The following is a 17560-nucleotide window of genomic DNA, read 5'->3' on the forward strand; positions in this document are numbered from 1 at the left end:
AGCTCAGGCACAAAAAAGCCCGCCTAGAGTTTGCCAGGGCGCATGCTGACAAAGATGAAGACTACTCTATACTCTGGAGTGATGAGACCAAGATAAATGTTTTTGGAACTGATGGCTTCAAAACTGTATGGCGTCGCAAAGGTGAGGAATACAAAGAAAAATGCATGGTGCCTACAGTGAAACATGGTGGTGGCAGTGTCCTTATGTGGGGCTACATGAGTGCTGCTGGTGTCGAGGAGCTGCATTTCATTGATGGCATCATGAATTCACAGATGTTCTGCTCTATACTGAAAGAGAAAATGCTACCATCACTCCATGCCCTTGGTCGTCGTGCACTTTTCCAACATGACAATGATCCTAAACACACATCTAAGGCCACTGTTGGATTTCTGAAGAAGAACAGGGTGAAAGTGATTCAGTGGCTCCTGATCTGAACCCAATCGAACACCTATGGGGAATTCTGATGAGACAAGTTGAGCATCACTCTCCATCTAGCATCCAGTCTCTAAAAGAGGACATTCTTGAAGAATGGAAAAAGATAGATGTTGCAAAATGTCACCAACTTGTTTATTCCATGGCTAGAAGACTTGGTGCTGTCATTTAAAATCATGGAGGCCATACAAAGTACTAGATGTAGTAGTTTTTGTTGTGGGGTGTACTCATTTTTGCATCACCCTAATTTGAGTAAAACTGAAAAATGTGTAATCTAAGTTATATTATTAACCTTACTTTCATGTTATAAGTTAAACAGATGTTATATTAAACTTAGTCTTGTCAACATTTTGGAAATTGTTTTTGTGTTCATTGAGATATTGTTTAAAATTTTACTTTTCAAAGGGGGTGTACTCATTTACGCTGAGCACTGTAACAGCAGGATTATTGTTTATGAAGCTCATCTTTTCATTCACATTCATCTTTATGGTTTAAGTTGTGCGCACACACACACAGATTCATGAATACACAAACTGACGTTTTTACACTCAACTTTTTATTACTGTAAAAGGTCTAACAAATTGAAAAAAAAAAAATCCTTTTTCCACTTACGGATAAACAAACTGAAGTGAATAATGTCCACTGAGGCAGAAATCAGAGAAGAAAGTGCTCATTTCTGCTGTGAAAGGAAAGCATTCACTCTCTAAACAAACATATCTCATCAAAACCATTTAATATCATGTCAAGGCAGTCAGTCGCAAGAAAATCGCTTGTCTTTCCTTTAAAAAAAAAAAAAAGTCCTGCTAAATACTGTTGGAAAAAGACCCAAGGAAAAAGACGCAAAAGCAAGAAGATGCTGAAATGTCTCTGTAGCTTTGTGCAAAACAACAGAGTCTGTCACTTTCTGTCATTCAAAAGTCAATTATGTCAGAAAACCCCTTCGATTTAGGGCTTTCTTTTGAGTAAAACCGTTCTAGAGGTCACTGCAGCAACACTGTTATTCGTTTGAAAGCCTCTGAATGTGGCGAGACCACAAACAAACTGAAAAAAGTAGTGGTGTGAGCGTGTTTGCCAATGTATGATACTCTTGTTTACAGCCATGATACTGCGGTATAATTGGCACCAGAGAAGTTTTGTATATGAATATGGCAGAGGGTTGAGAAAAAAGAACAGTCAACAGGTATAACACTACATTTCTCAGCTCTGGCACGCTGCACAACACCGTTTGAGATAAAGTGTGCAAAGGAGAAACTGCAACCTGTGAAAAACGGACACAAGCAAGATACAGAAAGAACGAATGTTATGCAGACAGATATGATGAACTCAGAAGTACATGTCCTGGAACAGGTTCTGGCCCATCTCAATGTACGCCTCTTTCTCCTGAGCACTCATCTGTTCCACCAGGTCAGGTCTCTGGCTCACTTCCCTGTAAGAGAAGGGTCTTCCCCCTACCATTACCACAGGGTCATCCCCGACCTCCTCGAACTCATCATCATCTTCGTCCTCATCCTCTTGTTTTCCTGGCCGCAAAGCTGTAGCGTTGTGCGCCATGTGGGTTGGAGCCTGGGGCAAAGAGTCTTCATCCGATTCGCTGGTATCGCTGTCAGAGTCGCTGGCGTTAGCCACTGGAACGGTCGGTCTGGAGACGACCGCACCTCCTGGACCGACTCCGCTCCTCTTCTCATGAATGAGGAGAGCCTGCATCACCTCCTCATTCTCATCCTGTGCGGCTCCTCTTCCAGTCATGCCCTCCTGGGTTACTATAGGGTCCTCGCCAGCTGGTGTGTAGAAATTGGAGGAAAAAGAAGAAAAAAAAAAAAAGTAAATTCAGATGCAATCTTTTTTTTTTTTTTTTTTTTTCTTTTTTTTTTTTTTTTTAAACTTTCCACATTTTTTAACCATAAATGTGCTAACCTTTCTAAATCCAAGTCCTTTCTGAAGCCATACTATAGCTTAAATTCCACTCAAACTTTCAAACCTATTAATGATTATAAACTCAAGAATCATTGAAGTTTACATTGGGTTTCTTTTCAGCCTTCTTTAATGGTGTTGAATATACAAACTAAAAGTTTTTGATCATACTATGATTTGAACGAGTGGAAGTCAAAACTTTGTTGATTCCAGAAAATTGCCAGAGTGGACTGATTCTGGGACTGATCCCGGTATGGGGACCTAGTAACATTGCCGGGATCAGTCCTGGAACGCGCCCTGTGTGAAGAAAAGGCAGGACCAATGCCATAAGGGGTGTGTCGTAGTGATGACGCTGAATCATTCGCCAGCTTAGTGGAACAGTACACGATGCGCTAGTTTATGATCGAATCAGAAAAAAATAAAAATAAAAAATGCACGAGTGTGGTTTCGAGAGAGAGAAATCGCAGATCATTAGCAAACTAAAGACACTGCGTAGACATTACACGTCACATCCTGATGTCACGTGTCTTTATGGATCTTTATGGGATGTGTGTGAACGCATAGGTTCCGAAAAATCACTGGCAGTGTGAATGAACCAAAGTCAAATTATCCGTGTTTTTTCCGGAATCTCTGTGTGAAAGGGGCTTTAGTGAACAACAAATTTGTACAGTAGTCAACATATAAAGTGGATCAAAAAAGTTGTCCTAAGAAGTAAGTTGTCCTAAGTAGAAGGTTTCAAATTAAAGGTTTTGATCCACTTCAAATGTTGACTACTGTATATTTCTCACACATATTGATGACTTTATTGAAGACAGTAGTCTTGTTAATTCAGTTTGAGGATGTCTACAGTGGACGGGACAATAAGGATCGTTGCAAATCTATTTGTTCTCCATGTCAGAGGTAGTGCGAGTGCTTGGAGAACATCATTAAATAGAACGGGGCATCAGTTTACTTTTGGGAATTTGGTGTGTCCAGTGTAGACAGCATCATTGATTATAATGGGTTCTTTTCGCTTTTGTCATGTTGCGTTGCATCGCTCGTGTCTCGTGTAGACATGGTGCAACACAAATGCAAGCCAAACTGACTATTTCTATGGTACTTTCTGTCCTTTTTGTAACTTGGCAGTAGCGGCCTGCACTCCCACGGGATTACTGCAGGAACTGTGGAACAAGAGTATGGCTCAGGACAAGTTTTGAATTGAGTGCAGATGAATATAAAGAAAGATATAAAAATCAAAAGAAAAAAAGTTACGTATTTTATGGTTTTAATGTACAGAATGTTATTTGTGTTATTCGTTTATTGAGCAACAAAAATAAACAAGCACAGGGTTGGATATTCTATGTTTTTTGATTGTACATGGCAATGAGGAAAAGAACTTTGTCTTTTGCATGCCAAGACAAATGCAACAAGGTGAGGTCTGAAGAATTGTGTGTGGGGGGGAAGTGGGAAAATGGAATCTTACGGGAGAGGAATCTTACGGGAAAATCCATGTAGACCTATACCTGTGGGCTTTTGTGAATGGAAGCAGGAAAAATTTTAAAGTTGCAGATGGAAAAGGGACAAAATATATTTTTTGCCGATTCTTGTGGGAGTGGGACTAAAAAAACCCATTCTGAGCAGACCTCTAATTGGCAGTCATTGTTTTAAAGAAAGCAGCTTGATTATTTCCCTATTGATTATTTCGCTATATATCTCTTTTTGTGTTCCATGGAAAATCAAAGATGTTTGGAGTGACAATATCCCTTTCAACCAAATAAAGTCCTCACCCTTATACCTAGTTTGACTCTGCATTCAGACCAATGAGAAGAATGAAAAAAAATAAGCAGGCAAATCATGAAATGCATAAAAACAGTGTTAATATGCAGCCATGACCACAAAGAATGCTTTCATAATGATACAATATAATTGATGTGACTCACGGTGCTTTAGAGCTTCTGTTTCGCTGTACACCCCCTGCACCGTGCTTTCTGTCAGCCATACGGGCCTCTCTTTGGGGGCTTTGGTCTCAGCATTCTGACCAGGCTGAGGCTCCTGGTCTTCCATACTGATGACCACATTCTGTGTGTAGAGGTCATACGACGAGCCTTTTGCTTTCCATATTTCTCGACCAGGTGCCCCTGCAGCGGCTGCTGCTGCGGACTGGGCAGCCCGCTCCCGACTGTGAAAAATAGCAGAAGTGGATTACCAAATGTTGATATAACATAAAACAGACTTTAATTGGGCATCCTTTATGACATTTTTTAAAGTTAGTATCCGCTAAAAGTGAGAAAAGTTTTATCAAATCAGATGACAATGAAGTCTCTCTATTCGGTTCAAAATAAATGATCTATTTTGGGATAATGAACCATCTGAGTGTTCATTTACATAAAATTTACTATTATTTATTAATATTTTGAATTAGCTTTTATATTTTCAGTTTCCATTTTCAGTCAATTTTAGTTTTTTTTTTTTTTTTGTGGTATGTTTAGTTCTTTTTTTTTCAGTTTTAGTTTTAGTCATTTTAGTACTTAAATTTATTTTATTTCAGTTAATTGCCAATGCAACATTTCTAATTTTCATTTACATTTTTCATCTAATATTTATATTACATTTTATTTCAAATAAAAATTATTTTGAATAGTTTTAGTTAACTACAACAACAGACTTCTGCATATAACTGGCCACTGAACTTTGTGCTGACCTCTGTTTTAGGGCTGGGATTTCTGACGGTTCGGGCTCCAGAAGGTCATGGGACAAGTTGATGTCCTCCGTCTCTCGTAGCAATACATAGATGGGCTCGATCTGCTCATTAAATCGTGCCACCAGAGTGCGGGCATCTTTCTTTGGCACAGCCGATTCGTCTTCCTCTACTTCTGTTTGACAGAAGGTACAGCGGAACGTTCCTGTGTTTGAGAGGAGAAGGTCTTTAAATACAAAATATCAAATGTTGAAACAGTAACAGTGCTCTTCAAACCTGAGTCTTAACGGCTATACCACACCGACCTCATCCACTATGTTTGGCGCATCTGGGTCACTCGGTTTGGAAGTAGAAGCCTAGAAAATCACTGCCTGTCAAGAGGCTCCATATCTCCAGTTCCCTGTTAGCCAGGGGCTCCAAATTCTGGGATTCCATGTCCCCTTTTCCCACAGACAATGTGCCAATCGTGGAGCTGAAGCCAGTGCCAAATCTGGCTCCCATCCTTTCCAGTTCTAAGCCAGAAAATTTGCCTCTGCCTTTCAAACATGCTGGTCTTGAACCAGGAACCACTAATGTCAGTGGCCAGGGAGGTGAGATGGTGTCATCACCATACAAGTTTTCAAACCAACAACAAATCAGTCTGGCACCCATTATAATTGACTAGCTTGAATTGGTCAACATTTCTTATTATAATCAGTTGCTTGCAAAATGAGAAATGTATGTATTAAGGGTGCAGCCTAATTACAGTTACAACTCAATGCCATCTAGAGGATGGAGCCAAAACCACTGCTGACCATTTAATATTATTGAAACAGTAAAAAGGAAGAACAATCACAGACACAAGGACAAACATACACAAACACACACTCAGCCCCAGCATTCACTGGCGGTTCGGTGCCACAGCAAGCGAAGCTGGTCTGGTTTGCCATCTGCTGCTGAAGTTATTTACAGCCTTCTGACAAGAACACACACAGCAGGGCCCTGTGTATGAGTGTGTGTACACTACTTGCTGAATATAAAATACACACCTTGACACATTTTACATATGTGTGTACTTAGCATTTAATGGTCAGTCACAGATGGTGCTGATATCGTGACCTACCTTTAATTGTAGCTTTTTATCTAGAATGTCATTCTACTCATGTTCATGTTTTGATATCATGAACACACACCAGCAATATGTTTTTTTTATGCTGAAATAATCTCATGTTGTTGTGCTGACTGCATGACGGCTTCCAAGTTTCTGGCCTTGAGGGGAATCAAACAAATAAACAATTTGCCGCAATTTCCATTTTAAAAGCTTTGCTGGAAAGTTGACAACAAAATCTGTGAAAGCGCTACTGAAAAACAATCACCTCCAGCTAGGCCCTTTTACTACAGATGTCTTCTCTGCCAATACAGGAGTGGAGGGCGAAAAAGAAAACAATTTGACAAGTACAAAGAGAGAGAGAAAGAGGCTGTAAAAAAGAAAAGAAATAACATTCAGGTGAAGGGAAGATAAAAAAAAGTCTTCATCACATTTGACACAGCTCCAGAGGAAATATCGACAAGCCCTGAGCGCAGGGAACTATTTTACCGCAGCCCTCCTGGTCAGTCTGTCTGCTTGTCTTCTCTCTCTCTCTCTCTCTCTCTCTCATGCACACACACACACACACACAGAGAAAAGGAATGAAAAAGCACAAGCGATAAGGAATGCAGAGATAACAGGCTGCATTTTAAATGTCTAAATAAAGATGAGGTGATATCATTTTAAACACATGCAAACATCATGTAGTGAAGGATTAAGGGCTTAAAAGAGCAGATATATTCGGAACATTCACAGCATTTTGCATTGCCTTTCCACTGTTTTTCCCAAACAGACAACAGATTGACAGTAAACAAGCACTAGATTTACGTGTTTGACCGTTGCGCTTGCATCTTGCGCCTTTTGCAGTGTCTTGCGCATAACAAAGGATTCTAAAAACGCAGCGCTCAAGTTAAAAGAAGTTCAACTTTTAAAAAATAATTTATTTATTTTTAAATTCAACAACCCTCCTTCTGGCATTATTAAACACAAAAACATGTTCTGTTTCCTAATGTTTTTCTATATAAACGTGCTTGATGGGCATCTTTGACCACTGCGTTTATTTTATAAAACGAGTCTCAAGCTTTTTCTCTATTCCACTGCATTCCACCTAATACCATGTGAATGTCTCAGTAGTGCATTATTTGTTTGTTTGGTTCATTTCACTGAGGAATCTTTGGTAAATCAGTCGCAATTTTTGTGCAGGCTTTGCAAACAGACTTTTACTGTAAGATATGCACCCAACAGTAATGCCGCAACATGTAAGTAACCTTGATAATTATAATGCCAAATCTGTGATTTCTGATATGTAATGATTCATGTACAGTCAGATGTTCTTTGTCTCAAAATCATTTATGCGTCAGTAAATCAAGCAAGTGACTAAATGGTCAACCTCACATTCACGTTCACTCTTAGTAGCATGAAAATAATCTTATTTAAATTGTGATTAAAGGGATAGTTCACCAAAAAATGACAATTCTGTCATTAATTATTTATTCACCCTCATGTCGTTCATCTTCGGAACACAAATTAAGATCTTTTTGATGAAAACGCATGGAGAAATGGAGACTTACGAAAACGCTGCAGACCCCGTTTTAGTTTGAAAACGTCGGGGTTGCGTTTCAGTATAAACGGACCAAACGGAGACTTTTGAAAATGATGGTGTGGCTGCCCACGTTCGCTCTGCGTATCTTTGACGACTGTGTAAACCAGGGGTGGGGAACGTTGATCCTGGAGGGCCATTGTCCTGCAGAGTTTAGCTCCAACCCTAATTAAACACACCTGAAGCTGATCAAGGTCTTAAGGATAACTAAAGTTACAGGCAGGTGAGTGTTTTTTTCAGGGTTGGAGCTAAACTCTGTAGGACAATGGCCCTCCAGGATCAACGTTCCCCACCCCTGGTGTAAACAATAACATGGAGACTGAACTGCAATCTTTGCTTGCTTTGTTGTAATTTTTAGCAGCCATTGTGCAGTTAAACTCTGCATTTATTTAATGCTGCAGCTGCCTACATGCACAAGAGGCAACTGTTTACACTTGTACGTGCGTTCCAAGTATGCATGAACGGTCATGTGACATGCATTTTCGGTTTCTGAAATGCTGTGGAAACGCCAGTGTAGATGAGGATCGTTTTCATTTTAAAATGCGTTTTAAAACAAAAACGCACTAGTGTAAACGGGGGCCGAGGCTGTGTTCGAAATCGCTCTCTATACCCTCATTCACTATTCACTAAATTACTCCAAGAATATAGCCCACTTGAAGGAGTGCATGAAAACGAGTGAGTGAATTCGGACACTGAGTACGCCGGAAGGGCTGCCGCTTTTGCATAGTTTGTGCTTGCGGTTCAATAGTCATTTGAAACTTGGCAAACTGGCAGCTTCAGTAGTAATGAAAAGATTTATCTTCAACTCTATCATGGAAACTAGCATGTATAAACCTTAATTAAACAATTAAATAATCAATTAAAAATGAATTTATATTTGTATGATATTACGCTGTAGCCACATTGACCAGCGGTTTGGAGAAATGGATGGATGGATGGATGATTCAACTGCGGGTGCCATCTTTAGGTCAGACGTGGGAATTAATTCGGCACACAACTCTCACAGTGCATTATGGGTATTCTCTAGCCGTTGAGTGTACATTGGTTGTACGCTCAGTATTGCGGTGCATTATAACAAATGTTAAAACCTTTCATGTGACGGGAGCAGATCTAAATATAATGCTATAATCAACACAGTGCTTCCCACACATAGACTTTACCTGGGCGGGCCGCCCAAGTATATTTGGTGACACATTTTTGCTTTTATTGTTTTTATCCACATTTACTTTTTTATCGACCCGAGATAATGAAACCATACGCATTCGATTTAGAGGCCGTTCACGTCGCGGCACATTCTCCTCTTTTCAAAAGCTAAGCAACCATGAGCCGCGTTCTCCATGAAGACGAATAAGTTTCAGCAAAGGATAAATGTATTTCCAGACCTTGCATTAGCTTTACTACTAGATTACACTACTACTTATGGAGATAAGAAATAAAAACCCCGCCCCGTAACTTACAGGTATGATCAGCTGTTAGTCTATCTTGGCAGAGCTTTCGATCTCTATTTGAGCGCGTTCGTCCCACGTCTACATTTAAAATAACGAACTTGAGCGCACAAAAGACGCGACATCTGAACGGCCCCTAACTAGGTATTGGAACAACTCATACTTAATTTTGATCATCATTAAAGTGTTGTTTTTTGTTTTTTTTTCATAGAAATTTATTATTTCATATGCATGCACATGGTGTAGTTGAGAAATTTTGTGGTACATGGATAAAAAAGTACTTCATATCCCCCAAAACACAGCATAATCTGTATCAAAATGAATTTCAATAAATAAAAATATTTTTAAAAGTTACGCATTATTTGATGTTTGTCACATGTAGTAGATCATTTTTGTGCCGTAGGTAACAGGAGGATTTTCCACCTGGCTACCACCGCAAGTATATTTCAAACCTGTGGGAAGCACTGCAACACCTTTCACGATTAGTTAATCTCAACAGCTGTAATAATAAAAACATAGTAAAAGATTTCGAGAGAGTTCCACATGTAATACTTATTTCATATACAAAGATGATAGCCAATCGTATCAATAGGCATTTACACTGAGTCTCAAAGCAGACATGTCCCTTCCAACAGAGCGTTCAAATCAGAGGTCTAAAATCAGGGTAGAAAATTGCCTTTTCTTTCTAAACTGTGATAATTCTTGATGTAAAAATAATACTAACATTGTAAGTGCACCTCAGGAAACATAAAATAATAAAAATGCAGTTCATGACCCCTTTAAAGTATCAGTCTAGCTCAAGTTCACAATTAAAATAATTGAAAAGCTGCACGCTGGATTGCAAAAACACGTTCTGTGTAAACCGATCCTAAAGTGATGGACAGAGAGGAAAGGAAACCTTAGATTAATTGCATGTTAAATTGAGGGAGACAAAAAGAATCACTGACCCACAGCTGCAGATAAAGGGAAGTTATAGTAAAACAGTAATATAAAATATATCTGTTTTTCTTTCCACATGTCATTGGAGGCTACCAGCCAAGAGTAATCTGTAGAGATATCAAATCCAAACCCCTGGACAATTAGCAATATGGCACATGCACACACCCGGGTTGTCATCTTTGTTTTCAGGCAAAGTGTGCATCGGGCCAGCACATACACACATTGTCGCAGTGATCTAAAGGAACATGGTGCAGTGCTGTTAGTGTGTAGGCATACATTAAGGCTTCTGTCAGAGAGAAGTGGGCTGGTGTCTTTGTGTTGATAGTTTTTGTATTATCTATGAGATATGAATAGGTCTGGTTTAAATTACATAGCACACTCGCCAGTGATTCAGAGCTCTTTTGAAAGCAGGACGACGCTTTGTTCAGTTGTCTACGCCAAAGAACAAAAGGACTTTTGTGATCAGCCCTTAAAAGATGAATGCAACATCATTTCAGCATTTGAGAGAGAATAAAGTTTTTTTATGAGGGAGTCTAAGCAACTGTGACAAATGTACACATTGATTCCAATTACAGCAGAGCTAATGCAATAATAATAATTACAATAAAAATACAGTAAAAAAAGTTTTTTTTTCTTCTTTGAAGGACTGTATATAATGACTGGATTTCTGGATTCAATAAAAGTTAAGCTCTATAGACAGCATCTAAAGCCCCATTCAGAAAGGATTATTTTTTCAGGACAGAACATCTGAAATGATCATCAGCAATTCGCACTGGATAAGCAAAGTCTTTAGTAAATGCCCAGATCGGTGTATCTATTGCATTTATGCAAATCCTTTGGAAATTACTGACCAATCACAAAACTTAAGTATTAACCATGTACTATTCACAAGTTTGCAGATGAGAAGAATTTTTTTTTTGGTCTTTGAAAGAAGTCTCTATATCAGGGGTGGGGAACGTTGATCCTGGAGGGCCATTGTCCTACAGAGTTTAGCTCCAACCCTGAAAAAAACACTCACCTGCCTGTAACTTTAGTAATCCTGAAGACCTTGATTAGCTTCAGGTGTGTTTAATTAGGGTTGGAGCTAAACTCTGCAGGACAATGGCCCTCCAGGATCAACGTTCCCCGCCGCTGCTCTATATGGTCAACAAGGCTGCATTTATTTGATCAAAATACAGTAAAAACTATTATTGTGAAATAAAGTTTACAATTTAAACTGTTTTCTATTTTAATATATTTTAAAATGTATTCCTGTGATGACTCCAGTCTTCAGTGTCATATGATCCTTCAGAAAGCATTTGAATATGCTGATTTGCCATTTAAGAAACATTTCTTATTATCAATGTTGAAGCAGATATGCTGCTTAATATTTTTGTAAAAACCATAATTTTTTTTTTCAGATTCTTTGATAAATATAAAGTTTAAAATAACAGCATTTATCTAAAATAGAAATGTCCTTTTCGATTATTTTAATGCTTACTTGCTGAATAAAAGAAATTTTAACATCTTAAAAATGAATTGTATGCATTTTAGCTAGTTCAATAGTTCTAAAATAAACAAAATAATCTATTAGGTTCAAGGTAGTGTAACATGCATTTATAAATAAAGTGCTCACTGAACAAATATCTGTTTTTAATTTCTCCTTCCATTGACGAACACTTACTTCAGAAATAAAGAAACAACATTTAAATGACTTACAGGCTGGAAATGAGATGATCCACCTGCTTTGTGCTTTTACTGATTACCGATAGCATGAAATAGATGCCAAACGTAATACAAATCAGCCATTGAAATACCTATATTGTTAACCTCTAATCTGAATATTGGGTGGTTACGGCCCTGCTATATGCGCACGTGCGACTATAGCGAGATAACAGAAATGAGACAGAGTGAAGACATGCCGAGATAGGATCAGTGAGTGACTTATTATCGTGCAAGCCTGACCCTGTCAGATCTTCTTATCTCCCCTAACACCTCACCTACCAAAGAGATTTTCATAGATCAATTTGTTTTGTTCAACGAGGGGGGACCTGGATGCGCTTGACCAACCGGATCAATACACTCTCCTGTTCTAAGACACAACTAAGCCACCTAAGCATAAAAAGGCAGCACAGGGTGAAAATAGCCAATTCCAAAACATCCACGTTTAAGCCCACTCGGAGGAGAAACAACAGTGTGTATCATGAAACTCATGTTTATAAAATCCTTTCAGGTATATTAGTCCAGGAGAGAACATGGGAAACAAGTATGTGTATAATGGCAGGGTCTACACAGGGTTAGGTGCTATCATTGGCCGTTCCGCTCTATCCTTGCCAATCCTCCTGATGTGTATCCTAGCAACAGCTTTGCCTCCCTGACTGCCAGTTTGCTTTCAGCGGAGGTGAGGGTGAACACGTGCCACGCGGTCTTTACCTGCCTTTCTATTTCTCTAACACTCATCACTCACCTCTGGCACTGCTCTCAGCCCTCCAACTCTCTCTCTTACATCTGTTCTTTCCTCTCATGTGTCCATCACTCTCTGAAACACATGCTTTCTATACAGAGGAGTTCCTCCTGTCTATCAGGTACAAGATGCATGTACCCTATGCAATATATACAAATGCAGGTAGAGCTCACACATGAAAGGAAAGACATGAAATCAGGGAGAGAGACAGAAGAGAAAGAAAGTTCATAGTTTATAGGAATATAATTGGGTAAATGTTCTTTGTACATCATCTGTGACAGACTGTTGATATTAATTTCAACTTCACAGTAAATACACTTACAATGAAAGCATAGCAAGCAGAGTAGTGGCCAAGGCCAACTGATACATTTTTTTTTCCCCTTTAAAACCAGTACTGATATTTAGACAGCAGGGTGGGCGAAGGCTGATATAATATATAATTTATAAATATATCCATTATCAGCTTATTTATAAATATATTATATATATTTGTTATATAGTTAACTCATTCACTTGGGAATCGGATGAAACATTTTGCGCTGTATGGTTTTGATTCACTGAAGAGAACTGGCTCATTAAATGTCATTTGTTTAGGAATCGGAGTACACTGGCTGTGCTGGATGGATTTGATTCTCTGAAAAGAACCATTTCATAAGAGTAATTCATTCAGGAGGAATCACCATAAGTCATTTTGTCAAAATTGGACCACTGATAGGAGCTGATGATTCAGTAACGACATAATGGCACTAAATTGTACTGAAGGAAACAAAGTGTTTCATTTGTTCAATTCTTCTGGACTCCTATTCCTAGCACAGCACTGGCAATACACAAAATACAGAATAATTTAAAATAAGGAATAATTTTACAGTGCACGTTAAACAGATGGTGACCAGCTAAAAAAGTAAACCTAGTTACTTCAGATTGATAACTGCGTGTAGATACCAGAAAAAGACATGATGATAACCACATAATGCTGGGAAGCATATAACACATAACCAGAAGTTTCTCCGTCTACAAAAGCAGTCTCTTAAAAGACAATTTACAGCTTTAACTTCTATTACACACATTTTATTACTGAAGAATTGCTTTAATATTTCTTAATAATTGCTGCAGATTTCTGTTAAAACCCTCTGGTTTTCTTGTCTACCAGCCTTCCATTGTAAGTCCATTACTGTAAACATTTCCTGTTCGTTCGTATACACAGAGGTTTTAAAATAACTCAATATATTCCTTTAATTGATGAAACCACATTAATGTCTTTTCAGTATTCTGAGTCAGTTCCCTACAGACATTGTTCAAAATCTCTTTTCATGGATTTAAAAGGTTTTACGAATGTACACACACTTCATGTGCATTAAAAAAAGATGCATTTGAAGAGCATGAAGGTAAGTCCCTGTGTGTGAGATGTTATTCAGAGACCCGGCTGACGAGTCTTTAGTGTTCAGTGGTGTTGAGTCTGTTCAGTTTCAGACTCTCTTCTCATATAATTCCTTCTGAACACAAACACAGGTTAGATCAATTATAAATGACTCAACACTGGACCTCAATAAACACACAGACATACACACACACACAGACCGAATGCAGACTTTTGTTTTGCTGGGTTACGTCCATAATAAAAGCTTAAACAGGGACAGCTAGCAGTGCACTAAGCTTCACAAACACTCCATCTCTGAAACCATTACAACGCAAGTCACGTCAAGAGCAGCACTTGTGTGTGTGTGTGTACTTCACTAAGTACATAAATCAGCAGCTGTTGAAGTCAGAATTGTAAAACAGTACGCACAGAAGCAGAAAGGCATGATGATGATGTCAATGCAGTATACTAATCCTTACAGCCGCCTCTACGAGATTACAGCCTGTTTATTTTTAAACCTATGAAAATAGTTCCATTTTCTTTCCTGTCTGTGACTGTCTGCAAACTGACGCAATTTAGCATCAGTCTCCAAGTGAGGTTCATTCAAGTGTGTTGAATGCATTACAACTTTTGACCTCTGCTGCCATCAAGTGTTTGCATACAGTTCCGCCACAGCGTGGCTCAAGCATCTTTGAATGAATTTAGCACTTACTAAGAGAATACCATGTGGGTGGGCAAACAGATCTCAGATATCAAACACAGAGCTATATTCGAAACATCTTTTCAATTGCTAATGCACATGGGTTTAGGATCTTCTAGAAGATGACACAATCCCCCAGATTTGAGATTGATTCTTGAAAGCCACACTTAAAATACACAATTAAAATACCCATTATAAGATTATATCTTTATTGTCTACATGAAAACTCCAGTGAGCACAAGTAATATACTTCTTGACTGGAGAACATTTTCTAATTGATTTCAACATCATGATCACACACCTGTTGTACAATAATAACTTTTATAATAACTCCTCATTGCTCACTTTTCCATCACCTACAACATTTCAGAAAATTTTTATATATATGAAAATGAAATTGAGGAAAAACAGAAGTCAAAGAAGATGTATTTTGATTTAGTACACTTGATTTACATTAACTGAATTTCAAATTCCATTTGACGTGTGTGTGTATTTCTTTTTTTTATGCTCACCAAGACTGCATTAATTGGATCAAAAATACAGTAAAAACAGTAAAATTGTGAAATATTATTAGAATTTAAAAAAACTTTTCTATTTTAATACACATTTAAAATGTAATTTATTCCTTTGATGGCAAAGCTGAATTTTTCTTCAGTGTCACATGATCCTTCTGAAATCATTCTAATATGCTGATTTGGTGTTCAAGAAACATTTCTCATTATTATCAATGTTAAAAACACTTTTGCTGCTTAATATTTTTGTGGAAACTATGACAGTTTTAAGGATTCTGTGACAAAAAGACGAATTGATCAATTTAATTTGTCCTTAATGAATAAAAAGATTAATTTTTTTTTTTTTTTTTTTTTAATCGTTCTGAGCCCAAACTTTTGAATGGTAGTGTATGTGCAAATAAAGTAATGCAGTTCTGCCTACTAACACTAAACGCTATAGTTTTTCCTACCGTACATGTAGGTACCATCATAAAGTCTCACCCTAATGCCGAATGAATTAAGTCTTTTAAAAAAACATCCCTGAAGGAGAGCTTTGGCTTACATGTTCACGACATTCAAGCAACAGTATACCAGAAATTAATACAATAATTCTACTAATTTCCCACTTCCCAACTCTATCCCGCAGTTTCCCTCTCATACTCACCAGTCATGGGGTCAAACAGCTGGTTGGCCTCAAGGTCAGTGAACGTGTTCGTGCAGCAGGGGCAGCGGAAGGAGGCTCTGTTAGTCGAGTCTCGTTCATCTGTCTCAATGCGTCTGCGCATGTGGTCCAGCTTGTACTTCACCACATTAACCAGCAGCCGGTAGTTAATGAAGTAGTAATTGTGTCGCGTCGTCTTGCCGTCAGGTGCTGTCTCCACGCGCATACGGCATTTGACAAACTTGTCGGCCTTGAGAGTGTTCAAAACTGAACGCAGCTGCTTGCGGTCGAACTTTAGCAGCTCCAGCATGTCCTCTTCACGTACGCAAGGGTTCCTGATCAGCACGTCCAGCGCAAGAGCGTGCTCAATGCCGTAGAAACCCCGGACAACTTGCTTGGCCAGGCGTTTAAGAGAGGCAGGGACCTCTGTGAGCAGCTCTGGTTCAGTCATGATGGAGGGGAGGGAACGAGTAGAACTAAAAGAGGGAGGGATTCAGAGGAAGCAGGGGAGGTGGAGGTTTTTCAAGACCAAAGAATGTGTACTTAGGAACTTATGGGAGAGGATTATCATAAAAAGGGTCAGCTCTCCTGGTATGCAAAACAGTGATCAGGTGGATGCCTTTGGGATACCAGGAGGGAGGTCTGTAAAAACAGAACAGAAAAAAAAGAGATCAGCTGTACATATGGTCCAAGAACACTATATATGTGCATCCAAATGCCAACAGTTTTATTTATTAGAGAAAATGATAGCAAAAACTGACACTTTACAGATGTTAGCTTGCCCTGCCACAAATCCAATAGCTAATTATTTTTATATTTGTCAGATTAAATATATTAATATTTTTACTTATTTTATTTTCATGTAACTTCAAGACAGCTATAAACACATTTTATGCTGAAAAAATGACATAATTAATGCAATAAATTACTGATTTACTAATAATATTCATTATTACTTCATTGTTCAATTATAACTCCTTGTAACTAATGCCCCAAGACAAGTCATTCTCACAATTTCAATCTATGATCAATCTACGTTAGCCAACTAGATAATATTACCTTAATGAGATTAAAATCAGTACAATTCACAATAACAACTTTCAATTGATTACAAAAAGGCTGTCTGTGAGGCCGTTTGTTGCTGGAGCAAGATGATCATCTGACTAACCATACAGAAAGCTTAGAACCATAAAGGACCAGTTTGGACTAGCTAGAAACCATTAAAAATAACCAGAAGCTGTTTTTAGCTGAGTTTTCATGTTAACAACAGTGAATCATGTTAAAAGACAGCTTATATGCAAATGTGAGATAGCACGTTTTAGAATTCATATCTTTGTCCAGTTTCAGCCACTGTAGTTTCAGAAAGAAGAGACAATTAATATGTATTAGTCACAGACTCTATCTACAAGTGCATAATAATCAGAATGTGTGAAATAAATGCGCTGAATCTAAATGAACTAAAACAATCTGACAGTACAGCTCACTACAGTTTAATATTAACGTTAGATTATCGTGATTCAGTATATTGAAAGATGCCGTTATATTAATATCTCCAGTAAAACAAACAACATAAAAAGCTGAACTACAGAAAAAAATCAGCTCAAACCTTCAATTTTTCTTCTGTTTAGAACAGAACAAGTTTTCTAGTTCAACACCATGCTAACTGTCAGCGGAAATGACGCACGGGATGTTGTTGAAAAGTCCAGAGACAATTAAAAATCATTTATAATAATTACTTAAAGTGTTATTTTGTATTAATTATTGAAATAAGTTTAAATGTTAATGACATAAAATAAATGTTCATATTTTTTAGCTCGAAAAATGTTTCAAAATAAATA

The 17560-nt window shown here is 38.1% G+C and overlaps 1 protein-coding gene across 1 annotated transcript; it reads right to left on the minus strand.

Annotated features, from left to right (window-relative positions):
• Positions 1-966: 966 nt before the first annotated feature.
• gtf2e1 (general transcription factor IIE, polypeptide 1, alpha) lies at positions 967-17450 on the minus strand. Its single transcript, XM_051906208.1, has 5 exons — positions 17329-17450; positions 15726-16364; positions 5024-5225; positions 4263-4501; positions 967-2210 (listed from the first exon to the last, which is right to left on the minus strand). The coding sequence occupies exons 2-5, from the start codon at positions 16171-16173 to the stop codon at positions 1756-1758; spliced, it is 1344 nt and encodes a 447-aa protein (XP_051762168.1). The 5' UTR covers positions 16174-16364; positions 17329-17450; the 3' UTR covers positions 967-1755.
• Between the last annotated feature and the right edge of the window lie 110 nt (positions 17451-17560).

The sequence above is a fragment of the Ctenopharyngodon idella genome, chromosome 9, assembly GCF_019924925.1.
Source record: "Ctenopharyngodon idella isolate HZGC_01 chromosome 9, HZGC01, whole genome shotgun sequence".
Classification (NCBI taxonomy): domain Eukaryota; kingdom Metazoa; phylum Chordata; class Actinopteri; order Cypriniformes; family Xenocyprididae; genus Ctenopharyngodon; species Ctenopharyngodon idella.

Coding starts and splice junctions, on each gene's coding strand:
- gtf2e1 (XM_051906208.1), bottom strand. CDS start 16,173: ATGACTGAACCAGAGCTGCTCACAGAGGTCCCTGCCTCTCTTAAACGC. Junction 5,226..15,725: donor GCTGTTTGACCCCATGACTG/GTGAGTATGAGA, acceptor TCTCAAACACAG/GAACGTTCCGCTGTACCTTC. Junction 2,211..4,262: donor AACAGAAGCTCTAAAGCACC/GTGAGTCACATC, acceptor TCTACACACCAG/CTGGCGAGGACCCTATAGTA.